Here is an 18,424-nt window from a genome sequence, read left to right on the forward strand (position 1 = left end):
GCAACGGGGGCTAAACTAAATAGGTCAAAAAGCACCATTATGGGAGTGGGGTACTGGAGGGACTTGGCGAAGTTGGGCTTTCAAATAAGAGAGTCAGAGCGCTAGGGATCCCGATTAACTCCAAAAGGGAAAGGTAATACAGCGTGGAAAAAGGTGACAGCAAGACTATGGCAAATACTCTGGTTTTTGTCGAGAAGGATATTATCTAGAGGTGCTCCGGTTCTGTTCGATATCAGATCGGTACCGATATGAAGGAAGTTGTCTATGATGGATATCAGCCCTATGGGGCTGATAGCGTAGCTAATAAATGCCTGTGCTGCGTGCAGATGCAGTGCAGTACAGAGCAGAGCTGGCAGAATGGGGAGCTGCCTCCAGTTGGTAAGTCAGAAGGGGAGGAGAAAGGGAAGGGGCAGTGGGGCGCAGGACAGAACTGTGGCTTGTGGGCAGCTCCTGCTGCTGCTTGCACCTCAGGAGGGTGAGAGTCAGGGGGCATGTGCCCCTGAATCTGCATGGTGTAGGGTGGGCTCCAGCTGGAGGGTGGAGGCGGAGCCAGCGCTGCACAGGGCTCTTCTCACCAGGGGCTGGGCTCAGAGCAGGCTCCAGCAGCAGTGGGAGGAGGCTGCAGCCACCCCAAATTTCACCGCAGTTCTGCTCCCAGCCCCATGCTGCCACCCACCACCTGGCACAACCCCAGCTAAATGCACACCGCCATGCAAGTGCCAGGGAAAGCTGCGGCAGGCAGCAGTGCGGGGCTGGGAGCAGAGCTGCACTGAAATTTGGGGTGGCTGCAGCCTCCCTCCAGCACTGCTGGAGCCTGCTTCAAGCCAAGCCCCCAGCAAAAAAAGCTCCACACAGCCCTGGCTCTGGCTTCACCCTGCAGCTGCCACCCACTCCACACCATGTAGAGAGATACAGGGGCACATGCCCCCCCAGCCCCTGCCCTCCCAGGGTGCAAGCAGCAGTAGCAGCTGCCCCTACCCCACAAACCGTGGCTCCATCCTATGCCCCCCACCACCAGGCAGCAGCTACCCCTGCCCCCTCCCTCACCAGGGGGGGCGTTGATCTGCCCCCCCATGCCCCTTCCACCACACGGACTTACCACCTGGAGGCAACTGTATCAGATCAACATTGGCCAATATGTCACCTTAAATATTGGCTATCGGCCCCCAAAATCTCTATCGGTGCACCCCTAACACTGTCCTTTGCTGGAAAAGCATTTAAGGCTGTGCTGCTGCCAATTATTATATATATGGGAATTGTATTCCCATAGACATGGTAACAGATAATAAAAGTACAAAAGGGAAATATGTATTTTTCTGGGAAGCCAAAAAGAGAAAGGTTGGCTGGAGCTGAACCATACAAAGAGAGATGGAGGGTGGGGGGGACTGTGGCTGCCAGACTTGGGCTTGTTCATTTATTCAAAATATGTAAGCGTGCTTTGTAAGGTGGTAATGGAGGGAGAGGGGAAAGCAGTATGCATCACCCAATTTCATGCAGCTGCAATTTGAAGGAAATGGACCTCAAAGAAGTATATCAGACCTCTTTGAAAAATCCATGGGTGTTATAAAATCATGCAGATTTATAAAATAGGGAAGGTAGTGCTGGAGGTCCTGAGGGATCATAACAAATTGACAAAAGAGGTAAAGGAAAGAGACAGGATGGTGCCAATGAGAAACTTCACAGAAGGAGAAATAAAGAAGGTGTGGGAAGTGGTGACAGGTAAACAACTAAAAGGTGAACATGCTGACCTCGGGTGAACTGTTGTAAGTAATATTTTGCCAGTGAGAGAAATGCAACGAAGGTGGAGCTCATCAACATGACCAAGAGAGAGGTGTGGGGAAGAAGCAGCAATGAGACATGTTTTGGGAGTGTAAATATACAAATAGGGTGTGGGAAAGGTCCAGCGCTTTCTGAATATCACCAAAATAAACCTGTCATTAGCATGGGAGATGGTACTATATGGATTCATACCAAAAGGGACCAGAGGAAACATTATTAAAGGACTTTTTTAAACACATGTTAAAACTAGTTTATGGAAAGGAAGAAACCTCTGGGTGTTTAAAGGGTTGGCTTTCACTGAAAAAGGGCCTGAAATTTCAGTGGAGCTGAAATACTACATCATTCAGGACAAGGAAGAGATTGGGGAGGAAGAGGTGGAGAAGAAGTGGAGGAAAAAGGACTGGATGTGCTTTTTTCACTAAACCAGAGAGACTGATGAGAAGGGCTGAGAGCTTCAGGTGATTACTAAGTTAAGTTTTTTCATGGGGTGCTATATGAAGAAAAAGATTTCTGTAAGAGTTTGTTTTTTGTAGAAAGTTGATGCATGTTGTTTAAGGGTTTCATATAAAAAACATACAGCTAACTAGCTAGCTATATAGTTGTTTCTGCACTATGAAACATTGGTAAAAAGATAAAAAAGTTTTAATAACATTTAAAAAAAAAAAAATCAATAAAAGGACCCCAACAAGTATTTCTGGCACCAAGGGGAAGGTGTCAGGGCTGGCACTGGCCCTCCTGGTGCTGGCCTGATATTGCAGTACTTCCAGGCCCAGTGCCAGTTCCTTCCTGGGGGAGAAACTGTCCATTTTTTTTAATTTTTTTTTTAAAGGCCAGCCAGCCACACACACACACTGTTCCCATCAGTATGTTTGCCACGTAGGCCAGGTGTATTATGGGCAAACTCAGCTTGGGCTCCATTCAGTCAGCTTCATTTGCTCCATGCCTGAGCGCAGGTTGCTTCTAGCAGCAGTTTAATGATAGATAATGTATTTAATGTGGGGGAGAAGGGGTTGCTGATACGTAAATATAAAATGAGGACCTACTTCCCCTCTTCCCCCTCCCCCCAGCCAGGGGGAAAAAAAAACTTGTTTTATTTGAGTAAGTATAGGGATAGTCACATAAAGCTAATTTGAAAAGTAATGATTTAAATAGAAATTTAAATGAATTTACCAAAACTGTTAGTGGAAATATCTTAGGTAAAGTTGTTTGGACGTTCTCCCACTATGCAAAAAGTGAGACAGCCAACAAAACCAAAAGCAACTCTTAAACAGGTATGCAAAAGTACCTAACAATGAATGAACAACAGGTTTATTACGTGTGTCCATCACACCCACATAACTTTGATATCAATAGTGTTACTTGAAATCTGTAATGCCTTTAATTTGGTGGAATCCAATACACATGCTTCCTACAAGGGGAGACTATAATTTGCTTCAGGTCATGAAGGAGGTGAACGGAAGAACTTACAGAGATTGACACCCTACAACTGAAGCTATCCTTCTTCCCCAGCTTGCATGCTACAAGACCTGACCACTGACGCCTGGAATTTAATCTCAAAAGAGTGACCACAGATGTATGCAACCTAAAAACATTATACTAAAATATTTAAGGGGACAAAAACCTCTTTCTCCAGAGCATGTGCCAGACATTAACCAATAAGGACTAAGAAAGATTTTGTACCCAGAGAGAGGATGATTTCATTCAGTATTTCAATCCCTATTATTCAACTTTTCAGAACTGTAGACCCTGTACCTATTTTTTCTCTAATTCCCATTACTAGTCATTTTATATTTGTGCTGTAGGTCATGCAGGAAGGAAACCCATCAGTATTTTTCCAATGGTGGTAAATGAAAAAAAAAAAAAAATGAAGCTTCTAGAATGTCCCATTCTTCCCCACAATTTAGTGATAAAAAAGACGCAAAACATGGTTTCCAAATTTCTATTATTTGGGGCACTACACTTCAATATGTTAAGAATGAAACTTCTAAAACTCTGACAATTTCCATGCTGAAGTCATCATATAGTTTCAGAGCTTTGAGCCTTTGCAAGTCAACCAGCATGACTTGGATCAAAAGCTGTAACTCTTTACAGACACTGCGTAACTCCTCATTCCCAATGGTGCTGTTTACTTTCATTTGAACAATATTCCAATGATTTTTAGATGAAAACCCTTCCCTTATCCTGTTGTGTCAAACTCTCAATGAGTTCAATAGAACCAGGATTTCAGTCTGAGCATGTTTTCTCATAAAAAACAAATTAAAAAAAAAAAATCAGCCCAGGAAACTAGCTGACAAATTACATTTTCAACAAATGCCAGAAATGTACTTAAAGCCCAATATGCCAAGTTTTGAAGCGCTAAAAATAAATACAGGGTTTTATTCCTTTTTTCATTTTCTGCAATGTTTGGGATGTATTTCTACATCTACCTTTAGACTAATGTTTATTTTTTTAAACAAAGTTATAAATGATCTCCCATGCACAATCTAAAAAAGGATCTACAGAGTAGGTACAGAGAGGATATATATACATACTGTTTGTCTTCATGCACATTAATCCTGCAGCATAATATTAAAATAAGTGATAACTGAAGAGATTTAGAAAAAAAGTTATAAAACCAATTTGTTTTCAGTCTTTTCTAATAACTTGCATTAATGAAGCCTGAACACAAAATAGAGAAGTTACACACATTCTTTTAACTTCCTACATTTAATAATGATCAATAAGAAAACACTGCAATTATTTTATTTAAAATAGTACTACTTTCACTTTAAAGTAAAAATAGTAAAAGGTGCATAGAATAAGGTATGCTATATAGCTAGTCAAATAAAATATTTTCAACCAACATATTTCTACTACAGTAATAAAGTAGAAATTAGGTATCTGTCAGAATCATATTCTAATTTTTAAGTGATAAATAAAAAGTTTCAAAGTCAAATCTTACCCATTCTTGAAATACAAAACATGTGCTCTTTGGAGTCCTGTTTCTAAGAAAAAACTCAGTTCCTGTTCATGTGCAGCAGGCCCCGGTTTAGGGCTTCTGTTCTGTATATTGGTATTTATTATCTAAGAGAAAAAAACCCCAAAACAATAAAATCAGATTAGCACAAATAATTGATTTTTTTTAAAAAGGAGAGGGTTGTGATCACCTGGTAGGATGGAAGTCTGTGATAAATAAGCTTGGAGAAAGCTTCTCTCATTCCATCTCTGCCTACCTAGGGAACCCTCCTCATTTCCTTATTTTTCAGGCTCTTTAAATTTTACATATAAAACCCTCTATTCCACACTATTTCTCACTGAACTTGTGTTTAATTTTATAAAGCCTATGAAGATGTAACTTGTATGTAGAAAGTTATATAAAGGATTGTGAGAACTGTATGTGTGCAGTTACAAGGTCCTTTTGTAATAGCTGGTGACAGTGCTCAGTGCCTCTGAGTAACACTCAAAATGTAAATGGCTTTGCTTCCATTTAAATTTAAAAAAAAAAATGAATACACAGATTCTATAACTCAGTTAAGACCAACTCTACCACACAAATCCAAGAAAGTGTATATCTATATCTATATAGATAGATAGATATATCTATCCATCCTTCCATCCAAAAGTAGACCAATGCCTCAAAGACTGAAGTAAGCATTTTCTAATGTTTAGACTATTACTGCCTTTTCAAAGCTCTAAGCTTAGCTTGGGTTTTCTTTTACATATACAGCCTATATTCTAGCAGTCATGAAAAACCTGAAAGGAAAAAAAAAAAAAACACATATGGAAAGAAGCTATTTTAGTCAATCCAAGGCATGTGGGGGGGCTCCCCCCCCGCGGGAAAGTGTCTACAATTCCATATGTTCTCTCTTTAAAAGTATCAGACAAAATATAGCCCTATCTCTGCCAAATGCTAAGAATGAGTTAGTTTTTTTAAATCCATTTACAGCAAGATCAAAGTATTTTAAAAAGTGCAAATTAAGAAGCAACTTTTCCTGCAATGAACTTTGAGTTGTAGAAACTGCAAGTAGGCAATATTTTACAAGAGAATCCTAAACTGATTTCTCTCAGAACTAGTAGTTCTTCATGGGCATTCACAAAAAACACCTGTTTGACTAATAGGCAGCTTTTCAATAGCTTCCATTTTATAGGAGACCTTTTGAAATGCTGATAAAAGCAGAGTTAAATGTACTTGAAAGGGAGTGCTAACTTTATATTTCCAAAAGCTAAAAAACTGCAGCCATTCCAAACTGAGAGAAACTATCTTAAATTAGGACTTCTTTCAGCAGCATTCTTCAGCTCCAATTCAAATTCTAAATACACTGTGAATGTAACGGATAACTGAACATGGAAAGTGAGCAAGGAGTTAATGTGCAGGAATACCCTTCACTAGGAAGCTGTGAGTATTTTTTTTTGACATACCTTGGATGGGATGGCGGGTATCTAGTACATTCCAAAAGTAGAAGAAATATGCATTCATAGCTTTACCTACCTGAATTTTCCAGGTTTAACTTTTTAGGCATTGTTCATTCTAATAAAATCAAAAGCAATGCAGTAGAAGAGACTAGCAATCTTTTACTAGCAGTTTGCCACAGCTTGCAGTACAGCAACTGCCATAAACAACCAATCCCCTGCTGCTGCCCCAGCCGCCCCCAATGCGTACAGAAGGCAGCTCTCACCCCTAATGCAGCCATTGCCAAAAAACATGGTAAGCGACAACTTGGAGAGGTTGATTCAGCAGCAACAGCAAGCAGAGGTGGCAGGGCATACAAGGGGCAAAAGAGCAGCCCTCTGCAAAAAACAAGGCCAACCAAAGTAAAAGTAGGGGATTGGTGTACCATTATTAAGTCATGGACCATATTAGACTTCATATGCTGGATCTGGCCCACAAGCCATAGGTTGACAAACCCTGCAGTAGAACATTGAACAGCCAATCTACTGCATGTCCAAATCAGACTTGCATTGCGTCTGCAGTGCAGTTTCTTCCATTCAAAGTTCTATAAGCAGTTCCTGCTCGTTTTGATCAGGAAATATCTGGCATTTCTGAGTTCTTGGACAAGAAAAAAAAAACTTCAGTTATGAACAAGGTTCTTTACAATGTGCTGTCTCTATTATAATGCATTTCCAGTTGTGTTTACCAATCACTTGCATGTTGTCATAATTGTCCAGGGGTCAGTCTTAATGCAGTTGTTCAGTGTTCTGTTGCACATGCTCATAATTACTAACATGTTCCTACATCCTTACCTTTTTCTTGTGGAAATTGTTTGAGGACTGTTTGTCATGGACTTAAAATGAAATACGTGTAGACAAAGCATTTCACTACTCAAAAACTTAGGATGATGGAGGCCAACGATGGGAGAGTAACTCGTGCTCAAATTTCCAATGCACCTTAATAACCTGTTTACTTTCACTGGTAGTTCCGTCAACAGCTGATGGAAAGTACATCCAAAAGGTATTAAAACCTAGCCATCCCATGGTCAGCTGGTTTAAAGCAGAAAATATATACTTTGACTGCAAAACACAATTCTAGTATAATTTGTTAGCAACTTCTTTATCTATGTCAAGATTTCTTTATTTCACCACCAAGCAAGCAATATGTCCTACAAAGGAACTATATCCTCAGGTCAGTATCTAAAGCAGTGGTCACCAACCAGTCAATCTCAGTCTGTCAGATGCTCCACAATCAGGAGCGACAGGATGCACATGGCTGGGCTGCCACACCCCTGCCGCCCGGGCCAGGCTGGGTGAGTGGGGTCAGAGCCCGAGCAGCTTGTCCAAGGAGGTGGGGGACAGAGGCAGTAGATCCTGGGGTGCCCTTTACTTACAAAAAGTGATCTTCACCATAAAAAGGTTGGAGACCATTGATTTAAAGTATTTCAGCACATCCACCACCTACGTATGCACACTAGAGTGGTTATACTGAAGTCTAATGAAAGAAGAGCAGCCCCTCAGCTTCTTCTGGAAGCTCCAGGAAAGTAATCTCTAGTTTTTTCACTGCACATCCAATTACAAAAATCAGATTCTGCAAACAGCATACATACAGGCTGGGGAGTTCCCCTCTTGAAAGCACAGAGGCAGAAAGGGATCTCGGGGTCATTATTGACTCCAAGATGAACATGAGCTGCCAATGCCAGACCGCAGCCAGCAAGGCCAGCCATACCTTGTCATGCATCTAAAGGTGCATCTCAAGCCGGTCCAGAGAGGTGATATACTCCCCCTCTCTGCGACTTTGGTCAGGCCGCAGTTGGAGTACTGCGTCCAGTACTGGTTGCCGCACTTCAAAAGGGAAAGTGGCCAGCCTGGAGAGGGTTCAGAGGAGGGCCACCCACTTGGTGAGAGGGCAGCAGGACAGGCCCTACGAGGAAAGACTGAAGGACCTGAACCTGTTCAGCCCAAGCAAGAGGAGGCTGAGGGGGGACCTGGTAGCTGCCTACAACCTCATCATGGGGGATCAACAGCAAATAGGCAGAGCCCTTTTCTCCCCAGCACCACCTGGGGTGACAAGGAACAATGGTCAAAAGCTGATGGAGAACAGGTTTAGGTTAGAGATCAGAAGGCAATATTTTACAGTTAGGGTGGCCAAAATCTGGAACCAACTTCCCAGTGAAGTGGTCCTTGCCCCTACCTTGGGCAAATTCAAGCAGAGGTTGGATGATCACCTGTCTGGGGTCATGTGAATCCAGCATTCATTCCTGCCTGTGGCAGGGGGTCAGGCTAGATGATCTGTTCAGGTCCCTCCTGACCCTAGCTATTATGAAACTATGAAACATCTATGATATTATTAGGTCTGGCTGTTAAGTAGGTTCCCTGTGGCTACTGAAGTGTCAAGGCTTTGTATTACTTTAGGAACCCTAATTAAACATCTTCTATACAAAGTTATTTCCTAGATTAGAAAGAGAGAGAACAAAAATACAGGGTGAATGCAATTCAAATTTAAAGGCAAAAAAAGAAAAAGAAGAAAGTGAAGAAAACAACTTCCTAACCAAATTTAAATTTCATGGAAAGAGGAAAACCTGAGTCCATCATGGGCAGGATGCCTAAGAGTTAAAGGGTTTGATTTCAATCTCACTTTCACTAGAGTTACACCAACAAAATCGTAACTGACTTGTGTAGAGACTCCTGATTTATGCACACTGTAAACTGGATAAGAGTTAGGCCCACAGGACTCTACCATTTCTCAGAACCTAGTTTAAACAACCTAATTTTATGCTATGTTTTTGTTTGTTTGTTTTAACAAGGTTCATATGCAAAACAAATCTGGTAGTCAAAGTGATAACCATCACAGACAGGTCAATAGATAACTAAGAAACGAGGCTTGTATGAGTAGCGCAGGGGCGGGCAATTATTCTGGGCAGAGGGCTGTTTACTGAGTTTTGGCAAGCCATCAAGAGCCGCATGACAGGCAGCCCAGGGCAGATTAATATTAAATTTTCTAAATTTTTAAGGGGCCCCGTGGGCCGGATAAAATGGCCTGGCGGGCCGCATCCAGTCCCCCAGCTACATTTTTTAAATAATGTACCATGGGTGAAAAGCTGTCCCACGAAGGGGCTACTCTAGGGGTGGGCAAACTTACACACCACTCCACCCCAAATAAGACAAGTTCTCTGTTTTCAGTAGAAGGGAGCAACAGCCTGTGGCTGCTGCATCAGTCCCCTACTGGTTAACTATGGACAATTCCTCCCCCAGTAACAGCATCTGCAATAGAAGGGTCTATAAGCAGCAGTTTGAGGGTTTCACTTCAGTAAACACAGGATTACATTCTCCTTCTTCCTTTCCCCTCCCCTCCACTTCACTTTGGACAATTCCACCTTCAACAGCAGGGTCTCCCCAGCAGCAGCATGAGGGTGTCCTTTTTAACAAAGCCAGCCTGCCAGGGAGTAAACAAGAAAAAACAGGTTGTTGCACCCTCCTGTTACAGCTGCCTATGTTTATGCTGATGACAAGCAGAGATATACAGCAGAATCCAGCCTCAGGACACCCTCAAACTGACGCCAATGGAGAGGGTCCTGCCATATCAGTGGCAGCACCTGCAGGGGAAAAAAAAGGGACACTAACCCTGCACACAGGCAGCGCAGTGAGCATACAGGGCACCTAGGGAGCCTAGCAGTAGTGGAACTGGGAGCCCCCCCACCCCCAAGAGGGGTACCAGCTCCAGGCACTAATTTAGAGGGGGCACCAGAACAGCAGCCCCTGGCAAGCCAGCTTCAGCCCCAGTGAGGCAGCATGCACAGAGCTGACTCCTACCAAATATCCTCACTTAAAATATTCACCCGAAATTCTAGCAGCTGATTTCTGGGAAAAAGGCATGTGTGGTACACAAGAAAATACAGCATTACAGTTTGTACCGTTGCCACTAGTATTCTATACAGATTAGCATTCTAGAGTGCTAGTGGCAACAATATAAATTGTAATGCTGGCTTTTGTGCCTGGTGCTGTGGCGCAAACATGTACTTTTAAAAGCAGCCGGCACTGTAGCACATACAATTGTGTAAGTGTTGAAATGCACGTCAGCACTGAGAAAATGGCAGCAGCTCGCTTTTGAATTAACACATCACAGGTGTTTTAGTTCAAAAGTGCACCACTGCCATTTTCTGCGTGCTGATGTGCATTTTGCCACTTATACAACTGCACGTGAAGCAGCACAATGCGTGTCAGCTCACATGCAGAGCAGTCTTGATTAATCGAGTTTGCTCCGACCCACTGGATTTCCAACATATCACAGGACGAAAAGGTCTGTGTATAAATGATCCAGCTGTTTGGGGGGGGGGGGGGGGGGAGGGGCGCTTAACTCATTAGGATCTGAATAAAATTTCCTCCATTCCTGAAAGAAAATATTTTATACATGTTGTAGATATGACAGTATGTGCCTATAATTCAGGTAAGACATTAGTAATAGCTGTTTAGCTAGCATGAAATGAAATGATCTATTTCTGATGCAGAAACGGGGTTCCATAAATAGTGCTGTAAAGGTTGTAAAGCTTTACTACACGGCAAAAAGTAATGGGATAATTTACCCAAAATAATATACATGGTAGTCGCACAAATTTATCCAGACCTGTGTGGATGCACTACACTGGCTCTAGCACTTGTCAAAAGCAAAATTTAGGAAGTGAATAAATAGACAATGAATGCTAATAAAGAATAAGATCCACGTACAAATTTTGCTGCAAGATATAATGGCTACAAAAAGTTATATACATCTCCTTTACAAACTGTTTTCCATTTTATAGAATTGCTGCTTTAATATTAGACTTCTTCTTTGCCTTTAAGGGCAGGGAAATGTAAGTACTCATAAATGGATATTTTGCCTTAGTGCCCTCTCCAAAATAGACTGCACGTGAGCAGTGCAGACATTGCTTGCATACTGCTTCTTCGATATAGCTTAGTTTTAACCAAGAGGAACCAACCATCCTTTAGAGCAGAGTTGATAATTCATTTTTATAGCTGATTAATCTTGAACATTGTGTGGCATTAATAGTACTTGCAATAAGAACCCCTATCCAGTCGGTAATGGATTGGGTCCAGAAGTTATTTTCACATACATCTTCAAATAGCGCTTGAAAGATACCATACTCAGCTGATAGCCATCAAATGGTGGATTCAAAAATAACCCACACAGAGATAAAGCCAACAAAATAAAAACATCTCCAGCAAGCCTCAAAGTTAAATAAAATGCAAATTATTTAACAGACATCAGTTCTTGGACTCTGTAGAAAGACCTGCTTGGGAAGCACATAACTTTTATGTCATCTCACCCCACCTTCCTCCCCTTAGTCTACAGAAAAATTATTGCAATTAGAGTTGTACAACTCATCATCACGGACTAGATTCCTTATAGCAGTACCTTGTCTATTCATATCATTCTGGATCTTAGTCCAACTCTATGGAGCATCTACAACTCCACCCAACTTAGTGTCGCCCCCAAATTTGCTATGCATACCCTCAATCCTAGCATCAAAATCAATGATGAAGATGTTGAACAATACCACACCCAAGACAGACCTGTGGGGAACCCCATGTGATACCTACTCCTAACAAGACACCAAGTCATTGTTGCCTACTTGTTGAGTATGATGATCTACCCAGTTATTTCACCACCTTAAAGTACTTTTGTCTAGTCCACAGTTTGTTAATTAGAAATAACCGCATGCAAAAATACAGACTGGGGAATGACTGGTTAGGCTGCAGTACTGCAAAGAAGGACCTGGGGGTTACAGTAGACCACAAGCTGAATATGAGCTAATAGTTTGCTCTTATTGCAACAAAATCCTGGATTGTATTTGCAAGTGATACTCCTTTTAATCAAAAGATGCAATTCTTCCACTCTGTTCAGGACTGGGCCTCAGTTGGAGTAGCATACAGTTTTGGTACCCACACTTCAAGAAAGATGTGGACATTTTGGAAATTATTAGGGGCCTGGGAGGCAAGACTAATGAGGGAAGTCTGAAAGAGCTAGGATTATTTAGTCTGCTGAAGATAAGGCGGGGGGGGGGCAGGGAGAATTTGAGAACAGACTTCAAATACCTGAAGGATGATTACAAAGAGGATGGAGCTGGGCTTTTCTCCACAGCCATAGAGAACAGGATTAGGAGCAATAAAACTGCAGCAGGGGTAATTTAGGCTGGGTATTAGAAGGACCTTTCTAACTAGGGGTCATGATTGACCACAGGATGAACATGAGCCTTCAATGTGATGCTGCTGCTAGTAAAGCAATCAAGATAGTGGCTTCCATCCATAGATGCTTCTCAAGCAAATCCCAGGACATCATCCTCGCACTGTGCTCGGCCTTGGTGAGGCCGCAGCTGGAGTACAGCGTCCAGTTTTGGGCCCCACAATTCAAAAAGGACATGGAGAAGTTTGAGAGAGTCCAGAGGAGAGCCACGTGCATGATCAGAGGTCAGAAAAACGGACCTTATGAGAGGCTGAGAGCTATGGGACTCTTCAGCCAGGAAAAGTGCAGGCTCAGGGGTGATCTGATGGCTGCTTATAAAAGATTATCAGGGGTGTTCACCAGGATCTGGGGGAATGATTGTTTAGAGCTCCCCAAGGGATAACAAGGTCAAACAGTCATAAACTCCTCCAATACCATTTCGGACTGGACATAAGGAAGAACTTCTTTACTGTCCCAGCTCCCAAGGTCTGGAATAGCAAGCACCTACTTTGAATGCCTTCAAGAGAAATTTGGATGTTTATCTTGCTGGGATCCTATGACCCCCTGCTGACTTTGCCTGAGGCAGGGGGCTGGACTTGATCTTTCAAGGACCCTTCCAGCCCTACTGTCTATGAAAATCTATGAAACTCTGAGGGTACTCAAGCATTGGAAACAGGCTACCTAGAGTAATAGTAGAATCTCCATCCTTAGAAGTTTAAGAGCAGGTTAGACAAACACTTGCCTGGGATACATCAGGGAGGGGCTAGACCAGATGCCTATGAGGTCCCTTCCAGCCCTCCTATGATTATAGCAGTACCTAGGGGCCAAGTAAGAACATACAAACACAGGAGCAGACAGACCCTGGCCCAAAGAGCTTGCAAGCTGAACAGATAAATATAAGGGCAGGGAAAGCCAATATCTAACAAGTGTGATGCTACATAGGTATTATATTGGTGCCACAAATTTAAAAATAGTTTCATGGGTGGGGTTGAGTTGGGAGGGATTCTTTTAAATGAGAAAGGGAGCACGTGAAGAGGAGGAAAGGGTCTGAAGGGCAGGTATAAGAATTTTGTTAATTCTTAATAGTATCATGTTTTACAGCTACAGTTTAACTTCAAAGTTCTCCCCATTTTACAAATAGGGAAATTATGGCACAGAGAGTAATCTGCCTAAGGTCCTGAGAATCAGCTGCCAGAACAATTTCCCCTACCACTAAGCACCTCAGAAATGCCAGCTTTGACTGGGGAAGGAGGAGTGAAAGGGAGGGAACACCACCCTCAAATGTTTTTAAAACCTTATCTGAATGGATGGATGGATGGAAAACAAGGTACAATTTATTTTCAATATATTGAGAAGTCCAAATATTAACACAGAGGTTCACTTGTGCAGAGCTGTCTCAGAAGAAAATCCAGACAGTATCTTAACTTTATAAAAAGTTATCAGATACAGAAATGAGATAAAACAACCAGTTTTTACACCTACCACCAATACAGGGGACATATCTAGACATAGAACAGCTATAAAACACCAGACAGTTCCCTATATCTGAAGATCTATCAACGGGAAAACATACCACAGAGAGAGTCAATTACCAAATGCCATATTTACTCAAATCCAAGAATGGTTTTTCTCCTCCATTTAACACAGGGAAAAGCCCTTTGTCTTGGATTCCAGTACAAGCAGAGGGGCAAACAGCTACTGCAGCTCTGACTCCAGCCTTGACCCAAAGTTAAAAGTCAAAGCTAAAGTGATTGCCTGCCCTGCAGCCATCTTCTTGCTACCACTCCCCCATCACCACCACCACACCTGCCATCCCATCTCCTCTGCTCCTCCCTCCCACCCCCCACCCCCAGCTCCCTCCTCCCCTTGCCTGCACTATCCTCTGGCTCCAGTTTATGCTCTGGCTCTCCTTCAACCTGGGGCATGGAGTCCTCCTCCAAAAACTTAAAAACTGGGGCATGGAGAATACTTTGCTCCAACACTAGCCCGACAACCCAGTGGCAGTTGCAACAGCTCCAGCACTGGCCCTGGCTACTGTGTGGCAAGGCTGGGGTCACAGCAAATTTTCTATGCATAGAATCTAATGATTTGGGGGTCGTTTTAAATTTAAAACGTTATTTTGGATTTGGGTAAACTGGGCCACAGAGCAGCTCTTCCTATTCCCCTTTAAGTTTTGGGAAGTGCTGAATATCACAAAGCAACAGCAGATTATTTTTCATCTGTAGCATCCAGATAAAGGACTGGTCAATATTAGGTACTGGATTCAATTAAAACAGTGAAAGTTTCCATTCTGGCAGTGCTTACGCCAAGTGAAGTAGCTAGGATTTGATAAGCTAATGCACCTAGAGGACACTGAATGGATAGATTTGTCTGCCACAGAAAAACACCATATGGCGAATTGTATTTTAGAGCTTTTGTACTGCTAAAAAGATTAAAATGGTCATTCTATAGTGCTATGAGCTCTTTCTGGGATGGATAACTATTTACTTTTTCAATTCTAACTTCTCCAGGATGAATTAAACAGTACAGAGCCCATTTGGTTCTAAACAGCGAGGTAACATTTATATAGCCTACAGCAGAAAGAATGGAAAATACTATGGAGGACACTTGGAGCATAATTAACATTAAAACATTTGCTTTCCAGCTACACCCTCATTATAAGGTGTAGAATCATTCACAGTTTGCTACCCCACAATATTTTGCCAGTACTGTTAGCCCCTTCATGCACAGGATATTTATTTTTATTTTTTTTAAAGCAAAGCAAATCAATGAACTGCTTCTGGAATATTTAGTTTCAGTTCTGCAGATCACCTTTGCCCTCTATTATCTCTTGCAGATCATATATGAAAGTAAGGGGATTTGAGTGTTAATTTTCTGGGTTGTACAAGTATGCGTGAAGACAGACTTTTCTGGCAGCGTCCGAGTACAGATCTTTCTCCAAGGTTCAATGGGCCTTCTACAAGCAGACATGGTGGCACTGATGAACTGAAACTGGCCGATTTAAGGCCTGTGAGAGGACAGAAAAGGATCAAAAGGGCATTTTGGTTTTCCTCAAGGCTTAAGAGGGTAAAGTCCTTGCCATTAGATGTACTTGAAGACAAATACATTTATCTACAACAATGGCATAAAAAGAAAAAAAAAAGTTTTCCAAAGGTGGGAGGGAGGGAGAGACTGTCACATGCACTCTAGGACTTCCAGCTGTATGTCTACTGTGTGGAATATTATAACAAACAGCTGAGGAAAAGCACATAGCTCTTACCAAACAGCTGTGGAGCATGTAGAAAATTAAAGCTTTTTCCATTCACTTTTGCTTTCCTAACTCCAGCATAAGCAACTTAAGATACCTGCAGGCAAGGCAGCCACGTAGATCATGTAAGTGGAACTGGGTATTTGCCAAAGCCCATTGATTTCAACATTAAAGGCACTGCTTGTGTCAGTTTAAACATGACAACCAATTTATGTGGAAAATGGCCTGCTCCCTGATGTCTGCACATTTTTAGACTGGTTACTTTGGTACTCATATCTAATACCCCAAACAGCTGCCTTAAACTTGACAGAATATAGTAAGTTTCATGGCTGATAGTGATAACAGCACAGCACTGACAGCAGCTGAAATGAGCTAGGATTAATTTGTCCCCCCAGTCAGACTGGAATGGATCCTGGGATTTTTTCCCCTCTCTCTTTTACATGGGTATTTTCCTTAGGATCTTTTAAGCATATATTAGCTAACTACTTCCTTGTAGCTGTAGTGGTAGGACATTGGCAATGCCCTCATCTCCCTTGCTTTTATCTACAGCATATTATGGGGTGTTCTGGATAGTGTTCTTGTACTGTGGGAGAGGGTTTGCAGTGACGATTTAGAGATTCCTTTGGCTAACAAGTGCCTGAAGATGCAGAGGATGGGGCTCAATGGCCCTGGAAATATGGCAAATACAGGTTGGAGGAGGAGCGAGAGAACTGGGATAAAATCCTGGTTCTACTGCTATTAATGGAAGTTTTGCCATCAACTTCAACAAGTGACAGGTATGGGTATTTATACATGTGCTCTAGCAGTGGAGGATTGGGGGGGAGGGAGGGGGGAACAGGCACTTTAAAGGTAATGGTATAATTCACCATAATTATACCAAAAGTAATGGTATAATTCATTAGAGCAGCTCTGAGAGCTAATTAAAGCAGCCAGAGCATCTCATGTATTAGTGTCCCTGAGCTTCAAAATGGCAGCAGGGGTGCTTTATTTAAAGCTTGTCAAACGAGGTTCAGATAAAGTGCCTCTGCTGCCATTTTGAAGCTCAGGGACATTGATACACAAGACGCAGAAGGCTGCTGGAACGTAGTAAGTGTCATGCTCCAGCAGACTCAATTAAATCAAGTCTGCTCTGACACGGTGGAATTAAGCACATCAGCCTCCTTGCTTATGTATATGGACCCTCTAGGACCACCATTCCATCTCCAGTATTTAGAATGAATTATTACAGATTGCACTACATCCCCAGTTTAGTTTTTTTTGTGCAACATTTCAACTGTTAATAGTAGATTTATTTCCTTTTAAGTAATGGTAATCCTTAGGTTCTAGGGATTATCTGAAAGTTGCATTAAACTAATGCCATGTATGACATGGCACATTCACTTAATACAGTTAAAAATTATATATATTTTCAGATATTTAGTTCTGAACCAAACTTCACCTATACTATAACAGGTACTAGAAGGGTTTTCTCTCCATCCTTGTCATGTTCATGTCTGAACAGACAGAGATCAGACTACTCTGTTGTAGTTAAATAGCAAGTTATCTGATCATGTCAATGAAAGATGAACCATGTAACCTAGTCTACCTTCAGAAGGTTTCTTGTGGAAACACTACAGGCGATACTGTTCTATGGATGATTACAAGCTGTTGTGAGATAAAGAAGATTAGTTGTTTCAACTGTACAAATTATCTCAGCTTACCCGTTCTATCTCTTGAAGGTACAGAAGGGCAATATCTCCAGCCTTCTCGTAGCACGTAATGATGTCTTGTTCACGATCCACATGGAGGTTACTAGCTGAAGAGGAAATTGGCAGTTTCTCTAGACAAAGACCTGAAAATAAAAAGAAAGTTTTAAAAACAGACACTGGTTATCAGTGTCAGAGGACTCTCTGGAGACAACCATAACAAGCCCACCTTTGACAAGGGAGAAAGGAAGGAAAAAACCAGAGGAGAATAAAATGTGGTAAAGTACAGCATATTGTAGTATCTGTTGCAATATCTAAGAAAATGCAATGCTTTCACAGTTCTACAAGTGTTTTGACAGCCAAGCATAAAAATGCCTATTTCAGTTCCATAACAGTTTTAAGTTATTGAACAGACAGCCTCTTTCCAGAAACTATCACAGAAGGCACCACAGCAGTCAAGGGAAGACAAGATGCTCAAACTGATATCACTAGATTTAAAATGTCTGAGCAAGGCAGGACTATATGCAGGGACAGTGAAATGTTTTTGGAGAAAATTAAGTCTTCCTAAATTCTATATTTAACTACTTTGTTCTTGTAGTTGAAGCCCTTTTCCTCCTTGCCTTCCTTTTTTAAAAACCACTGCCCCGCTATCCTGTACCCAAGGACAGGTGCCTTCAGTCAAATGCAAGTATACTAACAGATCCAAGCACATCCGACCGGGATGTCCTTTTCATCTGATGGACCGAAAGCCTCACATTCAAAAACTTAAAACAAGAGCTGTAAGACTGCTTTCCAAGGACCCCTGACAAGCTTGGCATGGTGGGCAGAGCCACAGCACAAGGTACTGCAGCGATTCTGGTCAGTGGTCAGAAGTTCACAGGGCAGCCTCAAAAAAATGCTGCACCAGGTAGGCACCCAGGACCATCTAAACTATGCAAAAATAGGCTTGATGCCACTTTAATCCTTGCCTGGAAGTTCTGTACCATGTCTCATATATTTTAAAGAGCAATCTATTGTTTTGCATATATAACTATTCAGAGACAAAAAGGAGCCCTGTTTCACAAATGTCAGCTATACAAGAGTTAG

The 18,424-nt window shown here is 42.0% G+C and overlaps 1 protein-coding gene across 2 annotated transcripts in view; it reads right to left on the reverse strand.

Annotated features, from left to right (window-relative positions):
* Window positions 1–18,424, reverse strand: part of TTC7B (tetratricopeptide repeat domain 7B) — a 266,729-nt gene that overhangs the window by 193,577 nt on the left and 54,728 nt on the right. For both annotated transcript variants that reach the window (XM_059723173.1, XM_006271821.4), the window contains exons 4-5: window positions 17,354–17,484; window positions 4,721–4,842 (exon numbers count right to left, since the gene is read on the reverse strand). In XM_059723173.1, the coding sequence (XP_059579156.1) occupies window positions 4,721–4,842; window positions 17,354–17,484 (253 nt within the window). The remainder of the gene's footprint in view (window positions 1–4,720; window positions 4,843–17,353; window positions 17,485–18,424) is intronic.

Source organism: Alligator mississippiensis, chromosome 2 (assembly GCF_030867095.1).
Source record: "Alligator mississippiensis isolate rAllMis1 chromosome 2, rAllMis1, whole genome shotgun sequence".
NCBI lineage: Eukaryota > Metazoa > Chordata > Crocodylia > Alligatoridae > Alligator > Alligator mississippiensis.